The sequence below is a fragment of the Salvelinus fontinalis genome, chromosome 24 (assembly GCF_029448725.1).
Source record: "Salvelinus fontinalis isolate EN_2023a chromosome 24, ASM2944872v1, whole genome shotgun sequence".
NCBI classification, from domain to species: domain Eukaryota; kingdom Metazoa; phylum Chordata; class Actinopteri; order Salmoniformes; family Salmonidae; genus Salvelinus; species Salvelinus fontinalis.
In genome coordinates, this window is record NC_074688.1 from 18016411 (window position 1) to 18030221 (window position 13811).

Sequence of the window (13811 nt, forward strand, 5' to 3'; positions counted from 1 at the left end):
TAACTGCTTTCTCGGGACTGAGTCCAAATCCCCATAATTTTCGCGAAGAAAAGACGGAGAAAAAGGGGGCGGTGGTCGGGTTGCCTTCTGAGAATTCGTAGGCGAGTGATTAAACCCCCTCTACCATCAGTCCTATTAGCCAACGTGCAATCATTGGATAACAAAATGGATGCGCTCCGATCAAGGATATCCTACCAATGGGACATTAAAAAGTGTAATATCTTATGTTTCACCGAGTCGTGGCTGAACTACGACATGGATAACATACAGCTGGCAGGGTTTTCGGTCCATCAGCAAGATAGAACAGCTGCCTCTGGTAAGACAAGGGGTGGCAGTCTCTGTCTATTTGTAAATAACAGCTGATCCAAGTAATCTATTATTAAGGAAGTCTCAAGGTTTTGCTCACCTAAAATTGAGTATCTCATGATAAGCTGTAGAACACACTATTTACCAAGAGAGTTTTCATCTATATTTTTCGTAGCTGTCTATTTACCCCCACTAACCGATGCTGGCACTCAACAAGCTGTATAGGGCCATAAGCAAAAAGGAAAATGCTCATCCGGAGGGAAACTTAAATCTGTTTTACCTCATTTCTACCAGCATGTTAAATGTGCAACCAGAGGAGAAAAAAACTCTAGACCACCTTTACTCCACACACAGAGATGCGTACAAACTTCTCCCTTGCCCTCCATTTGGCAAATCTGACCATAACTCTATCCTGCTTACAAGCAAAAACCAAAGCAGGAAGTACCATTGACTTGCTCAATAAGGAAGTGGTCAGAGGACGCAGATGCTAAGCTACAGGACTGTTTTGCTAGCACAGACTGGACTATGTTCCGGGATTCTTCCAATGGCATTGAGGAGTACACCACATCAGTCACTGGCTCCATCAATAAAGGTATCAATGACGTCGTCCCCACAGTGACCATACGTACGTACCCAAAACCAGAAGCCATGGATTACAGGCAACATCCGCACTGAGCTAAAGGCGTTCAAGGAGCGGGACTCTAACCCGGACTCTTATTAAAAAATGCCCTCCGACGAACCATCAAACAGGCAAAGCATCAATACAGGACTAAGATTGAATCGTACTACACTGGCTCCAATGCTCGTCGGATGTGGCAGGGCTTGCAAACTATTATGAACTACAAAGTGAATCACAGCCGCGAGCTGCCCAGTGACACAAGGCTACCAGACGACCTAAATAACTTGGCACAGGGCCAGATGGATTACCAGGACGTGTACTCCAAGCATGCGCTGACCAAATGTCAGTGTCTTCACTGACATTTTCAACCTGCTCCTGACCGAGTCTGTAATACCAAAATGTTTCAAGCAGACCACCATAGACACTGTGCCCAAGAACACCAAGGTAACCTGCCTAAATACAGGATTAAGATTGAGTCCTACTACACCGGCTCTGATGCTCGTCGGATGTGGCAGGGCTTGAAAACTATTACGGACTACGAAGGGAAATCCAAACGCGAGCTGCCCAGTGACGCGAGCCTACCAGACGAGCAAAATGCCTTTTATGCTCGCTTCGAGGCAAGCAACACTGAAGCATGCACAAGAGCACCAGCTGTTCTGGATGACTGTGTGATAACGCTCTCGGTAGCCGATGTGAGCAAGACCTTTAAACAGGTCAACATTAACAAAGCCACGGGGCCAGATGGATTACCAGGACGTGTACTCAAAGCATGCGAGGGCCAACTGTCAGGTGTCTTCACTGACATTTTCAACCTCTCCCTGACTGAGTCTGTAATACCTACGTTTCAAGCAGACCCCCATAGTCCCTGTGCCCAAGGAAGCGAAGGTAACCTGCCTAAATCATTACCGCCACGTAGCACTTAAGTCTGTAGCCATGAAGTGCTTTGAAAGGCTGGCCATGGCTCACATCAACACCATTATAACAGAAACCCTAGACCCACTCAATTTGCATAGCGCCGCAACAGATCCACAGATGATGCAATATCTATTGCCCTCCACACTGCCCTTTCCCACCTGGAAAAAAGGAACACCTACGTGAGAATGCTATTCATTGACTACAGCTCAGCGTTCAACACCATAGTACCCTAAAAGCTATCACTAAGCTAAGGACACAGGGACTAAACACCTCCCTCTGCAACTGTATCCTGGACTTCCTGACGGGCCACCCCCAGGCAGTAAGAGTAGGCAACAACACGCCTGCCACACTGATCCTCAACTCTGGGGGCTCTCATCGGTGTGTACTTAGTCCCCTCCTGTACTCTCTGTTCACCACGACTGCGTGGCCAAGCATGACTCCAACACCATCATTAAGTTTGCTGACGACACAACAGTGGTAGGCCTGATCACCGACAACGATGAGACAGCCTATAGGGAGGAGGTCAGAGAACTGGCAGTGTGGTGCCAGGACAACAACCTCTCCCTCAATGTGAGCAAGACAAAAGAGCTGATCGTGGTCCACAGTAAAAGGCGGGCCGAACAGGACCTCATTAACATCAATGGGGCTGTAGTGGAGCGAGTCGAGAGTTTAAAGTTCCTTGGTGTCCACATCATCAACAATCTATCATGGTCCAAACACACCAAGACAGTCGAGAAGAGGGCACGACAACACCTTTTCCCCCTCAGGAGACAGAAAAGATTTGGCATGGGTCCCCAGATCCTCAAAAGGTTCTACAGCTGCACCATCGAGAGCATCCTGTCCGGTTGCATTACCGCCTGGTATGGCAACTGCTCAGCATCTGACCAGAAGGCGCTACAGAGTTTAGTGCGTACGGCCCAGTACATCACTGGGGCCAGGCATCCTGCAATCCAGGAGCCATATAATAGGCGTGGTCAGAGGAAAGGCCAAGCGGTACTGGAGCGCCAAGTCTAGGACCAAAAGGCTCCTTAACAGCTTCTACCCCCAATTCATAAGACTGCTGAACAATTAATCAAATGGCAAAAGGACTATTACATTGACACCCCTCCCCCCCATTTGTTTTGTACACTGCTGCTACTCGCTGTTTATTATCTATGCAAAGTCACTTCACCCCTACCTACATGTACAAATGACCTCTAACCTGTACCTCCGCACACTGACTCGGTACCGGAACCCCCTGTATAAAGCCTCGTAATTGTTATTTTATTGTGTACTTTTTATTATTTTCTATTGTTCTAGTTCTAGCTGCACCATCGAGAACATCCTGACTGGTTGCATCACCGCCTGGTATGTAAACTGCTCAGCCTCTGACCGCAAGGCAATGCAGCGGGTAGTGCATACGGCCCAGTACATCACTGGGGCCAAGCTTCCTGCCATCCAGGACCCACCCAGGACCTTCCTGCCACCCAGGTGTCAGAGGAAGGCCCAAAAAATTCCCAAGGACTCCAGCCACCCTAGACTGTTCTCTCTGCTACAGCACGGCAAGCGGTACCGGAGCGCCAAGTTTAGGTCAAAAAAACTTCTTAACAACTTCTACTCCCAAGACATAAGACTCTTGAACTATTAATCAAATGGCTACCAAGACTATTTACATTGTCCCCACCACCCATTTATACGCTGCTGCTACTCTCTATTTATTATCTGTGCATAGTCACTTTACCTCTACCTACATGTACATATTACCTCAATTACCTCGACTAACCGCTGCCCCCGCACATTGACTCTGTACCTCAACCCCCTGTATATAGCCTTGCTACTGTTATTTTCTTGTTGTTCCTTAAGTATTTGATATTTCTATAGTTTTTGTTGGTTAAGGGCTTGTAAGTAAACATTTCACTGTAAGGTCAACACCTGTTGTATTTTGCGCATGTGACAAATACTTTTAATTTACCATGAAAGTGATGATCACAGAGCCAGCTGTCTCTCTGGTCTTCATGTACCTCCCTCCTTTTTTATGTGCCAGTTTTATCCTAATTAATACAAACTTCTGATAAAAAATCTGGCGCTTTTAAACGTACAAATCACAGATAAAATAATTGAATGAGGAAAATAATTTATTTCCTCTTTTCAATCCTATATTGGTTGTAAACATGCCAATGATCACCATACATTGTCTCAAGCGCCTCAAGACAAATGTGATGGCTGAGTTTACCTTTGTTTTTAGTAAAGATTCACCGTTTTTGTGTTCTTCTCATGCAATTCTCTGATGGCTGGTCCTGTACAGCAGTGGGCATGCCAGGGATGCCAGGGATCATGTCCCCAGGCGAAGTTGTTCACCCATGGGCTAATAGGCTCTCTGAAGCCCAAACAGAGGCTTTGCCCTCGGGTTGTGTACAGTGGGTCCTGACACAGACACACTTTGTTCTCCTCCTGCAGTAACTTCCAGTCGTCAGCCATGTTCGAGGGCTCTGAGTCGGCAGCCGCCGAGGGAGTCAGCACAGACAGCACCCTGGGATCCCCCGTCACCGCCTGCAAGAAGGTAAATACAGGGGGACGGTGTGTGTGTACAGTAAATATTCACGTGTGTGTGTCCATCTCCCTGGTGAGGGAGAGTTTGTGCCATTGCAACAGAGAGTAATGATTGAGGACCAGGCGTTTCAGGTCATCTAGTTGGATTCATCATCTCACTGTGCCAGGGAGACAATGAGAGAAATGGCAAAGAACACTGGTCTCGGGAGATTACATTGTGTTTCAACCTCGTCTGTTATGCTCCCCCTCCTTCCTCTTGAATAAGGAGCATTGTCAGTCGATATAGCTGCTTGTTCAGTCACTTCATTAGTAGACGGGTTGTCACGTTAAATTACTTCCACTGAGCCTCGCCGCTTTGCCGCTAACATACAAAAATAATATTACATCACAGGAGGTTGGTAATGGCTGGAGCGGAATGGCATCAAACACATCAGAAACATGGTTTGATGCCATTCCATTGGTTCCGTTCCAGCCATTATATTGAGCCCTTCACCCCTCAGCAGCCTCCACTGTATTACATGTAGTATTGGTAATAGATCAAATCAAATCAAATCAAATTTTATTAGTCACATACACATGGTTAGCAGATGTTAATGCGAGTGTAGCGAAATGCTTGTGCTTCTAGTTCCGACAATGCAGTAATAACCAACAAGTAATCTAACCTAACAATTCCACAACTACTACCTTATACACACACAAGTGTAAAGGGATAAAGAATATGTACATAAAGATATATGAATGAGTGGTGGTACAGAACGGCATAGGCAAGATGCAGTAGATGGTATAGAGTACGGTATATACATATGAGATGAGTACTGTAGGGTATGCAAACATAAAGTGGCATAGTTTAAAGTGGCTAGTGGTACATGTATTACATAAAGATGGCAAGATGCAGTAGATGATATAGAGTACAGTATATACATATGAGATGGGTAATGTAGGGTATGTAAACATTATATTAAGTGGCATTGTTTAAAGTGGCTAGTGGTACATTTTTACATAATTTCCATCAATTCCCATTTTTAAAGTGGCTGGAGTTGAGTCAGTATGTTGGCAGCGGCCGCTAAATGTTAGTGGTGGCTGTTTAACAGTCTGATGGCCTTGAGATAGAAGCTGTTTTTCAGTCTCTCGGTCCCTGCTTTGATGCACCTGTACTGACCTCGCCTTCTGGATGATAGCGGGGTGAACAGGCAGTGGCTTGGGTGGTTGTTGTCCTTGATGATCTTTATGGCCTTCCTGTGACATCGGGTGGTGTAGGTGTCCTGGAGGGCAGGTAGTTTGCCCCCGGTGATGCGTTCTGCAGACCTCACTACCCTCTGGAGAGCCTTACGGTTGTGGGCGGTGCAGTTGCCGTACCAGGCGGTGATACAGCCCGACAGGATGCTCTCGATTGTGCATCTGTAGAAGTTTGTGAGTGCTTTTGGTGACAAGCCGAATTTGTTCAGCCTCCTGAGGTTGAAGAGGCGCTGCTGCGCCTTCTTCACGACGCTGTCTGTGTGGGTGGACCAATTCAGTTTGTCCGTGATGTGTACACCGAGGAACTTAAAACTTTCCACCTTCTCCACTACTGACCCGTCGATGTGGATAGGGGGGTGCTCCCTCTGCTGTTTCCTGAAGTCCACAATCATCTCCTTTGTTTTGTTGACGTTGAGTGTGAGGTTATTTTCCTGACACCACACTCCGAGGGCCCTCACCTCCTCCCTGTAGGCCGTCTCGTCGTTGTTGGTAATCAAGCCTACCACTGTAGTGTCATCCGCAAACTTGATGATTGAGTTGGAGGCGTGCATGGCCACGCAGTCGTGGGTGAACAGGGAGTACAGGAGAGGGCTCAGAACGCACCCTTGTGGGGCCCCAGTGTTGAGGATCAGCGGGGTGGAGATGTTGTTACCTACCCTCACCACCTGGGGGCGGCCCGTCAGGAAGTCCAGGACCCAGTTGCACAGGGCGGGGTCGAGACCCAGGGTCTCGAGCTTGATGACGAGTTTGGAGGGTACTATGGTGTTAAATGCTGAGCTGTAATCGATGAACAGCATTCTCACATGGGTATTCCTCTTGTCCAGATGGGTTAGGGCAGTGTGCAGTGTGGTTACGATTGCGTCGTCTGTGGACCTATTGGGTCGGTAAGCAAATTGGAGTGGGTCTAGGGTGTCCGGTAGGGTGGAGGTGATATGGTCCTTGACTAGTCTCTCAAAGCACTTCATGATGACGGAAGTGAGTGCTACGGGGCGGTAGTCGTTTAGCTCAGTTACCTTAGCTTTCTTGGGAACAGGAACAATGGTGGCCCTCTTGAAGCATGTGGGAACAGCAGACTGGGATAAGGATTGATTGAATATGTCCGTAAACACACCAGCCAGCTGGTCTGCAAATGCTCTGAGGACGCGGCTGGGAATGCCGTCTGGGCCTGCAGCCTTGCGAGGGTTAACACGTTTAAATGTTTTACTCACCTCGGCTGCAGTGAAGTGCAGAAGTGTCTGCAAAATGACACAAAACTGTATGACTTCTAAGTGTGAATTTATAAAGGCAAGATTTCAACCCTAACTCTAGGTCAGGTCCCCTGACTTGACAAAGACCTAGCAATCTAAATATTGCCTGAATAAAATACATGTGGGAGAATAATATTATTTTAACTGGTGAACATTTACTGATATCAAGCTCCTGCTCAAGCTCCTGTATGAAGCTGGGTTATGTTCATTGGTGTACATCGTCGCAAAACATTTTGTAACGGAAGGGCAATTAGTGGACAAGTTGAAATAGCACATCCCTGTTTTGGGCGGTTATCTCCCATGTTGTGCCTAATGAACACAACCCTGCCCTCACTCCAAGCTCTGCCAAATTGTGATGTCATGACCATGAGGCCATCTGAGTGTGAGTCACCTCTACCTGGCGATGGCCCAGAGCAGATGGACAACACCAGAGGGAGATAGTGCAGGACAGGGGCACAGGGGGCATGATGGCATCAGCCTAAAAATACACTACGGAAATTATTATGATCTCTATTGTTTTGTAACCTGACTACCCATCCCATTTCCTCCCTGCTTTCAGGGGGTTAAATGCAGAAGACACATTTGGGTTGAATGCAGTCAGTTGTGCAACTGACTAGGTATCCCCTTTCCCTTCTTATAGAATTTCCTTCAACCTCATGGCTTGGATTTTTCTCTGACATGCACTGTCAACTGTGGGACCTTCTATAGACAGGTGTGTGCCTTTCCAAATCGTGTGCAATCAATTGTAGACTCCAATCAAGTTGTAGAAACATCTCAAGGATGATCAATGGAAACAGGATGCACCTGAGCTCAATTTCAAGTCTCATTGTAAAGGGTCTGAATACTTATGTAAATAAGGTATTTCTGTTTTTTATTTTTAGTAAATATGCAAAATGTTTTGTCATTATGGGGTATTGTGTGTAGATTGATGAGGGATTTAAAAAAATATATTTTAGAATACGGGTGTAACGTAACAAAATGTTGAAAAAATCAATGGGTCTGAATACTTTCCGAATGCACTGTGCGTGTCCCTCTGACAAAGGTACTCTTGACTCTTGAGTGTCATTGAAAGTCGCACGTCAATAGGACTTGACACTTAACGCATAGGGTCCATTGAAACAGCTCGCAGGGGAAGAGTAAAAACACAGTAAATATGTGGAGAGTAAATAGGCTAACTGACAGGCTATTGATCCCTCTTACAGAGCGAGGTCCCACAGAGCACCTCTTGAACAAAGGGCCCGTAGAGATCTTTATTGCAAGAGGGTAAACACTAAGATTGTCAGTTGAAGGTGAATGGGGGACTCGTGTGTGTGTGTGTGTGTGTGTGTGTGTGTGTGTGTGTGTGTGTGTGTGTGTGTGTGTGTGTGTGTGTGTGTGTGTGTGTGTGTGTGTGTGTGTGTGTGTGTGTGTGTGTGTGTGTGTGTGTGTGTGTGTGTGTGTGTGTGTGTGTGTGTGTGTGTGTGTGTGTGCGTGCGTGCATTTGTATGTTATACATTCTGAGAAGGAGTTCAGTCATGTGTCTGTGTGTAAGAGTGTGAGTTATATGTGTCTTCCAGGTGCTGTGCAGTAGCAGTGTGCTGGACTCGTCAGAGTACTGGCTGAGGAATGAGAAGGCACTGTGCAGGCTGGGCCTTCTGGAGGATGACGCTGAGGGGAGATACAACACGGTGAGAAGTGTGTGACTGTGTGCCAAGGTGCAATAAAAAAATGTTTTTAAAACATATGCATATCAGGATGATTTTAATAAAATCCTATTAAATTATTTTATTTGTAACTATATGACTGCCACCAAATCTATGACAATTTATAGAACTTTGTAGCACAGGAATTCTCCCTTTGGGACTCGACTGGTAAGGGCTGGTGTTCTTACTAAAAAACAAAGGTATCACTCCGTCTGTCTGTCCTTTCCCTCAGTCTCATTCTGTGCTCTGGGTCAATTAAAAAGCGTTTTCATCTTCCCATTGTGTGCAAATGAGACAGTGCCGTTTTACACAATGTGTCCAGACTGGATGAGGAGCAGGGGTTAGGGTTAGAGGTGTGTGTGTGTGTGTGTGTGTGTGTGTGTGTGTGTGTGTGTGTGTGTGTGTGTGTGTGTGTGTGTGTGTGTGTGTGTGTGTGTGTGTGTGTGTGTGTGTGTGTGTGTGTGTGTGTGTGTGTGTGTGTGTGTGTGTGTGTGTGTGTGTGTGTGTGTGTGTGTGTGTGTGTGTGTGCGTGCACACTCTTCTGTTAACCAGTATTATCCCAATAATAGGCCTGTGGGGCCATATCAGCTTAGTTAATTACAGACTCTGGGCCAGGAGTGAACAGGGTCTGTGTTAGTGAGTGTGTGGAATGCAGATTTAATACGTTTGGCTGGATATGGTATTTCTTTACTCCGCTGAGGGTTTTGGTTGGGGAGCAGGAGAAGGGTTGGTTTATTAATGTGTTCATTTGTTTCATTTATGGAATCATCTAACATAGTCACTTTTATCAATGTGATTGTTACAATGTGATTGTTACAATGTGATTGTCATTGATTACACACTCAGCGGCAAATTCAAATTAAGCTCAGAGGTCGTGTTTACGGCAGGATCAAGTTTATTGTCCCTGAAGGGAAATTGTCTTGACATTGATATGTCATCCTGGGTTGTTTCACAAAGTGTGATATCTTTATTATCCACTCATTTCATATGGTGGAGACAATATGGCCACACGAACTGGTTGATTATGTGACAATGACAGTGACGTGTATTCCTGAATAGAGACAGGAATGTGTGCGTGGAAGGCTCAGGAAGTAGAAAGGACTATGCACTCAGGAGCTCAAAGTGCTAAGATAAAAATCTTGTAAGCTCTCTTTTCACTCCTTACCAAATCTAGGTCTTGTCACTTTTGATCACTCTCTCATGTTTTAAGGCAGGGCCTGAGCTCACAGTGAGATGTTACCTCGTTGCGATAGTCACAGTGAATTTCATCTGAACACATTGACAGAGGGTAAGCAATTTGGAACCGAAGTCTTCTACACCGTTAGTTCTGCTCTGCTAGTTACAGTGAAGTTACGGAGATATGTTTCCAGTCCTATTTAACATTTTTGTAGAGATGAGATCTATATCATTGTTCATCTCAGACCCCAGAACCAAATGTTCCATGCACTAATAATCTGTCACGAGAGACTAGCCTTCTATGCCATCAACACATAAACTATTCCCAGTTATACTCTCTCTCTCTCTGCACACTGCCACACACACACACACACACACACACACACACACACACACACACACACACACACACACACACACACACACACACACACACACACACACACACACACACACACACACACACACACACACACACACTGCTGCATCTATGTAGATAATTGAATTGTATTCAATGAGATATGGGGAGCTGAAAATGACAATTTAAGCTGAATCTTACGGCTGATGGCTAGGACGGAGTTAGTTACAGTGATGAGATAAGATATTCCCATTTCGTATCATTCCTCACTGCTCTAATTGCGTGCTTGGTTCCACAGCAACTATGTGTCGGCCTGTCTGCCTGCTTGTGTGCCTGGGTCTAGGATTGGGTATGACTGGAAATGGGACATCATTACCAGTTAGTTATATTATGCAATATTATTCCATATTTGGAGGCAAATGCTGAATGGAGAGTTGAACAGGTGTAGACTCTATAGTGCTGTGAATATTCAATGAGCTCTACAACTCTAATATTCCAGAACTAACTTGTGTAATTTGGTCAGCTAATTGATTTTCTTCGGTTTGTGCACAATCTGTCCACGAGAGATTACCACAATCAAGACCAGCATACAGACAGTGCATATGAATAATGGAAGTGCATGTAATGTATCTTGGCTGGTGCTATTGCTTGGAGGTCAGGGGTCAGGAGCCACAGAAGGATACCAAGGATATGTTCCAAATGGCACCGTATTCCCTATTTAGTGCACTACTGTAGTGCATTATTTAGAGAACATGGTGCCATATGAGACACAGCCAGAGACAGAGCATCCAAGTGGCTCACAGTCACAACATGGCCTGACTGTGGCGGTCTTACATAACAAACACAGGGGAACACACAGAGGACACAGGAAGAACGACTAAGTGTGCTGAGATGACATCAGTGGGGCATAGAGAGAAAGAGAGAGACAAAGGTTAGAGAACAAGGGTGTGAAGGTGGGAGAGATTGAGTGAGGGGGAGAGGATTTGTTGTTGAGGGAAGAGGAAGAGAGCTTAGAAGTGGGTGGAGGACGGTGTGCATGTGTGCTTGTGTGCGTAGCAGCCTATTGTACTACATACCCTGTGAATATTTGTAATCTTTATTGAAAATGAGTGAGACCGTTTTAAGGAGTTTCTGCTCCTGTGCTTGTGTGACCAAGCGTGTGTGTTTGTGTTGTGTGTGTGTGTGTTGTGTGTGTCTGTGTTGTGTGTGTGTGTGTGTGTGTGTGTGTGTGTGTGTGTGTGTGTGTGTGTGTGTGTGTGTGTGTGTGTGTGTGTGTGTGTGTGTGTGTGTGTGTGTGTGTGCCTGTGTGTGCCTGTGTCGTGTGTGTGTATTGCAATATATTGCACTATAGCCTGTGAATGTTTGTAATCTTTATGGAAAATTTGTGAGAGCGTGTTTACGAGTTTCTACATTTGTGCGTGTGTGTTTGTGTGTGTTCCTGTCCTGACTGTATTTGTGTAACCAGTCCAGGGCTCTAACTACACACACACACACACACACACACACACACACACACACACACACACACACACACACACACACACACACACACACACACACACACACACACACACACACACACACACACACACACCATCTGACTTCTGTCTTTACTTTGTGAAGGGTTGTGAGTTTGTGCTTCTGTCACACCTCCACACAATCACTCACTCACTCTGTCATTTAGACACACACACACATGCATGCACGCACGCATATCTGACCTGCCCAAGGAACAACAACACATCTGACCCACTTTTCAGAGCTATAGCACGGCGTTAAAAACAGTGACATCACTGCTGCCATAGCACCATGGTCATTAGGCACTGTGACGATTGTCCTATGTCCTCTGTCACATAAGCTAAAGACTTTCCGGATGATGTATGTCCAGACATTGATTATCACCCATTTATTATGAGAAGCACATTTATCGACTGTTATTGATGTGTGGATATTTATCATGTGGAATATATATACACTAGTGTTCAAAAGTTTGGAGTCACTTAGAAATTTCCTTGTTTTTGACAGAAAATCCCAAAAAATGTGTGCATTAAAATAACATCAAATTGATCAGAAATACAGTGTAGACATTGTTAATGTTGTAAATGTAACGGCTGCTTTCCTCCTCTTCGTCTGAAGAGGAGGAGTAGGGATCGGACCAAAACGCAGCGGTTGATGAATACATGAAGATTTATTAAAGCAATACGAAACACGATGAACACTTGGATAACTACAAAATAACAAACGACGTAGACCGACCTGAACATAAGAACTTACATAAACACGAAGAATGCAAGAAACAGGTACAGACTAGCACAAACGATACAGTCCCGTGTGGTAACAAACACAAACACGGAAGACAATCACCCACAAACAAACAGTGAGAACAGCCTACCTTAATATGGTTCTCAATCAGAGGAAACGTCAAACACTTGCCCCTAATTGAGAACCATATCAAGCAACACATTGAACCCAACATAGAAACACATAACATAGACTACCCACCCAGCTCACGTCCTGACCAACTAAACAAAGTTAATCAAAGGAAAATAAGGTAAGGAACGTGACAGTAAATGACTATTGTAGCTGGAAACGGCAGATTTTTTATGGAATATCTACATGGGCAACCATCACTCCTGTGTTCCATTGGCACGTTGTGTTAGCTAATCCAAGTTTATCATTTTAAAAGGCTAATCGATCATTAGAAAACCATTTTGCAATTATGTTAGCACAGCTGAAAACTGTTGTTCTGATTAAAGAAGCAATAAAACTGTCCTTCTTTAGACGAGTTGAGGTTCTGGAGCATCAGCATTTGTAGGTTCGATTACAGGCTCAAAATGGCTAGAAACAAAGAACTTTCTTCTGAAACTCATCAGTCTATTCTTGTTCTTAGAAATGAAGGCTAATCCATTCGAGAAATTGCCAAGAAACTGAAGATCTCGTACAATGCTTTGAACTACTCCCGTTACAGAACAGCGCAAACTGGCTCTAACCAGAATAGAAAGAGGAGTGGGAGGCCCCGGTGCACAACTGAGCAAGAGGACAAGTACATTAGAGTGTCTAGTTTGAGAAATAGACGCCTCACAAGTCCTCAACTGGCAGCTTCATTAAATAGTACCCATTGGAAGACTAATGTGCACACTTATTAGCCGCTTCCTTCATCAAGATGAAATCTTTTTCAAAAATGGCCAGATATTCCGTAAGAGAGCCTTAACGGACAAGGCTCAATTCTTTAAACTTAAGCCATTTTGGATTGGCAAGCGAAGAGTCACAGACAGAGAAACATGTGCCTGCAAAACGCATGAAAACTTTGTCTTGAAGATAAAGAGGCTGCACCAGCTTGGGGTCATAGAAACATCATCCCCAAGGGACACTGTACAGGCCAGTGTGTGTAGTGACGATGACATGTCCTGCATGTACAGGACATGCAGCAATTGCAAGCATAAGACATTTTACACAACACTGGATCCTTCAACAAAAGGAAACATCCTCGTATGGGAGGAGCGGGTCACTAAATCTGTACCAATAACAAAGAAATGCAAAGATGGGTCCACTGAAGAGAAGGACGTGAGGATTGTGTTTCTTGAGATGTGGCATACCTCCATTGAAAAGCTGGTGGACCTCACACAGGACCACCTCTCAAACTTCTCCATACACATTTAATCAAGCACCAGTTTGAAAGACTGAGGAGATTGAGAGAGACCCAGACCCAGAATGATGTAGTGGTTCACATAGACTACAGTGAG

The 13811-nt window shown here is 45.1% G+C and overlaps 1 protein-coding gene across 7 annotated transcripts in view; it reads left to right on the forward strand.

Annotated features, from left to right (window-relative positions):
* The window catches only part of LOC129822075 (A-kinase anchor protein SPHKAP-like), a 440116-nt gene that overhangs the window by 388014 nt on the left and 38291 nt on the right, over positions 1-13811 (forward strand). For all 7 annotated transcript variants that reach the window (XM_055879961.1, XM_055879964.1, XM_055879967.1 and 4 more), the window contains 2 exons: positions 4277-4379; positions 8409-8519. In XM_055879961.1, coding sequence (XP_055735936.1) covers positions 4277-4379; positions 8409-8519 — 214 coding nt within the window. The remainder of the gene's footprint in view (positions 1-4276; positions 4380-8408; positions 8520-13811) is intronic.